Source organism: Gossypium arboreum, chromosome 7 (genome assembly GCF_025698485.1).
Source record: "Gossypium arboreum isolate Shixiya-1 chromosome 7, ASM2569848v2, whole genome shotgun sequence".
In the NCBI taxonomy this organism is placed as follows: domain Eukaryota; kingdom Viridiplantae; phylum Streptophyta; class Magnoliopsida; order Malvales; family Malvaceae; genus Gossypium; species Gossypium arboreum.
The window spans coordinates 103,527,184-103,529,702 of NC_069076.1; the positions used below are offsets into that span (position 1 = coordinate 103,527,184).

The 2,519-nt window shown below is 32.5% G+C and overlaps 1 protein-coding gene across 1 annotated transcript; it reads right to left on the bottom strand.

Annotated features, from left to right (window-relative positions):
* Positions 1–280: 280 nt before the first annotated feature.
* On the bottom strand, positions 281–1,262 carry LOC108485138 (abscisic acid receptor PYL2-like). Its single transcript, XM_017788987.2, has one exon. The coding sequence runs from the start codon at positions 995–997 to the stop codon at positions 449–451; it is 549 nt and encodes a 182-aa protein (XP_017644476.1). The 5' UTR covers positions 998–1,262; the 3' UTR covers positions 281–448.
* Positions 1,263–2,519: the final 1,257 nt, after the last annotated feature.

Sequence of the window (2,519 nt, forward strand, 5' to 3'; positions counted from 1 at the left end):
ATCTTGCGATTGCAAGATACATTATATTTTAAGAAAAATTAAAACTAAATCTTGAAGGTAATATTATTAGAAAAAATAGTTATAAATTTTGAAAAATCAGTAAAAAAATATAAAAATTGCATTACTAATAATAATAATAATAATAACAGTAAAACACTCAAATTAATTAGTCAATCTTCGCTAAAAACGAAGATGCATGAAATAATTATTTTGGTTTAACAATGATATATATCTAAATTAATCTTTAAAAAAATTCTCAATGAATAGAATACAATTTAGATTGATGCTTGAATTTTCTTTGTAATAATTTATTGAGAGCTTAAAATAATATCCAACATCAAAATTATCACTGAATTCGTTAGCCAACAAATATATAATTTACTAAAAGCCAATATCCCAGACTTTAATTTCCAAGATTTCCCTTGGAAGTTGGATCTTCTTCTTCTTCTCAATCATGCCCATGAAAAGAACCCATTGCTACAATCCCAAGCTTCTGCAGATTCAATTTCACGACAGTGTCCACAAACATCTTAGTATCTTCCCCACTGTTCCCTTCGGGTATATCAACTATATAAGACTCTAAAACAATGGTGTAAACTTTGCCTTCATTGCGGAACTCATTGACCGAAGTCACTGACCAGTAGTTCCTCAGCCTATGCTCACCGCCCACCACCCTAAAGCTCAATATACGCTTCGCGTCGTCCAAAATCTCGAGCCTCTCGGTACTCGTCGAAGCCGGAAGGCCTGAAACGACGGTCACTTCCCGAACGCTACCGACGCGGCCGTCGCCGGCGCTGATGTTACAGCTCTTGATGAAGTGTTTGTATTTCTGGGGGTTTTCGAAGCTTCGAACGAATGGCCACACGGTTCGGGCTGGGGCGTCGATGCGCTGCGTTATTAGCGACGTGCATCTGTTTGGCGTTGGGTCGAACTTGTGGTATGTGTCGATGAGGGGCTTTAGCTTATCGAATTCCTCTTGGGTTAGGTCCGAGTCCATGGCTACCTTGCTTGCACTCGTTAGCCTCTGAGCTCACCACCGGTTTTTATCTCCGGTCACGACGGTAGGGCTTTTGGTCGCTGCTAGATGTGGATGCTACAAAGAAGGGTTTTGTGGCTAATGAATAAAAGTTGAGGCTTTTCAATCTGTGAAGGGCAAAAACAAATAAAATAATTACAAAAAAAAAAAATATGAAAAAGTGAATCAAAGGGTTTTCCTTTTTAATTATTTTGAAAATGTTGTTGTTAGAGAGATATGGGGGTTTGGCATTGCACTTTTTATCAAACTTGTCAGTGGATTTTGTTTGTCTTTTTCTTAAAATTGTGTTTACTTCTAAATGAAGAGATTTCGTGGATGGACCATAAAATGGCTAAATTTAGAAAGGATTTTTTGTCTTTACCTTTACTTGGGATTCTCCCTTTGGGAAAATGATAAAAAATTGGGATTAGTTTATAATTAATCCATTATCAATATTCCTTGGCTTAAAGCATTATGTTAATTAATATTATCAATAATAACCCCAAAAGGTGGCAATCTTTTATTTGAAGCTTTTTCAACTTTCGGAAATGAATATGTTTAATCTTATCCCATCGCATCAATTTGTCTTTTAAATTACGGTAATTATAGTAGAGCTGATTTTTAGTTTTTTAATTATAAAAAAAAAATACGAAATCATTTTTAGGCACAAGTTAACTAAGGTATAAATGAAAACACTAAAATTTCAAAATAATTGGATAGCCAGAAAAGATAAAATTGAATAATTATTTTATAATTTTTATAATTAAATGATAACAAAAATTATAATTGAGTGATTACTAATATAACTTACCCTTTAAATTATGGATAGATTTAGGAATTTAATAAAATTATAAGATAATGACAAGTTTTACCTTAATTTATACTTTAATGATATTATTAATGTGGTATCTGTACTTTTAATTTATTCATTTTGGTACCTATACTTTAATTAGTTGCCGGAGCAGTGGCGAAGGTCGAAGCTCGCTTAGCTTTGCAAGGAGTTGCCTGCTTATAAGGCAAGGACTTTGGTTAGGGTCTTGAATTCGCAAGCAAGAGGATGCTACTTACTTGGCAGTTCGTTGAATGAAAATTCAAGAAAATGAAACAGGCTTCAGGGTGTATTAATTGTATGAATATATTAGTTGGGTGATGAATTTAAAAAAAAAAAATCATAGTTTAGTAACCAAAAAAGAAATAAATCTATGATTAAGTGACTAATTTTTAAAAAATAATAATTTGGTGACAACAAAGAAAATGACCCATAGTTGAGTAATTTACCCAAACAGAAAATAAATGAAAAAGAGAGGGTGTTGTCTCCATCGATGAAAAGGTAAGCAAGAGATTGGTGGATCATTGACAATTTCTAACAAATCTGTGTAATATATTTACCATTTGGTTGTTTAATTTTATTTTATTTTTTCTGTGAGGTTCTGTTGGTTAATTGTATTGAGAATTTATTTAACTCAGGAGTTGAGTTACGTTAAATTATAAAAAAATTATTCTT

Bases quoted from the DNA above. Each gene is read 5' to 3' on its own strand.
- LOC108485138 (XM_017788987.2), bottom strand. From the start codon at position 997: ATGGACTCGGACCTAACCCAAGAGGAATTCGATAAGCTAAAGCCCCTC.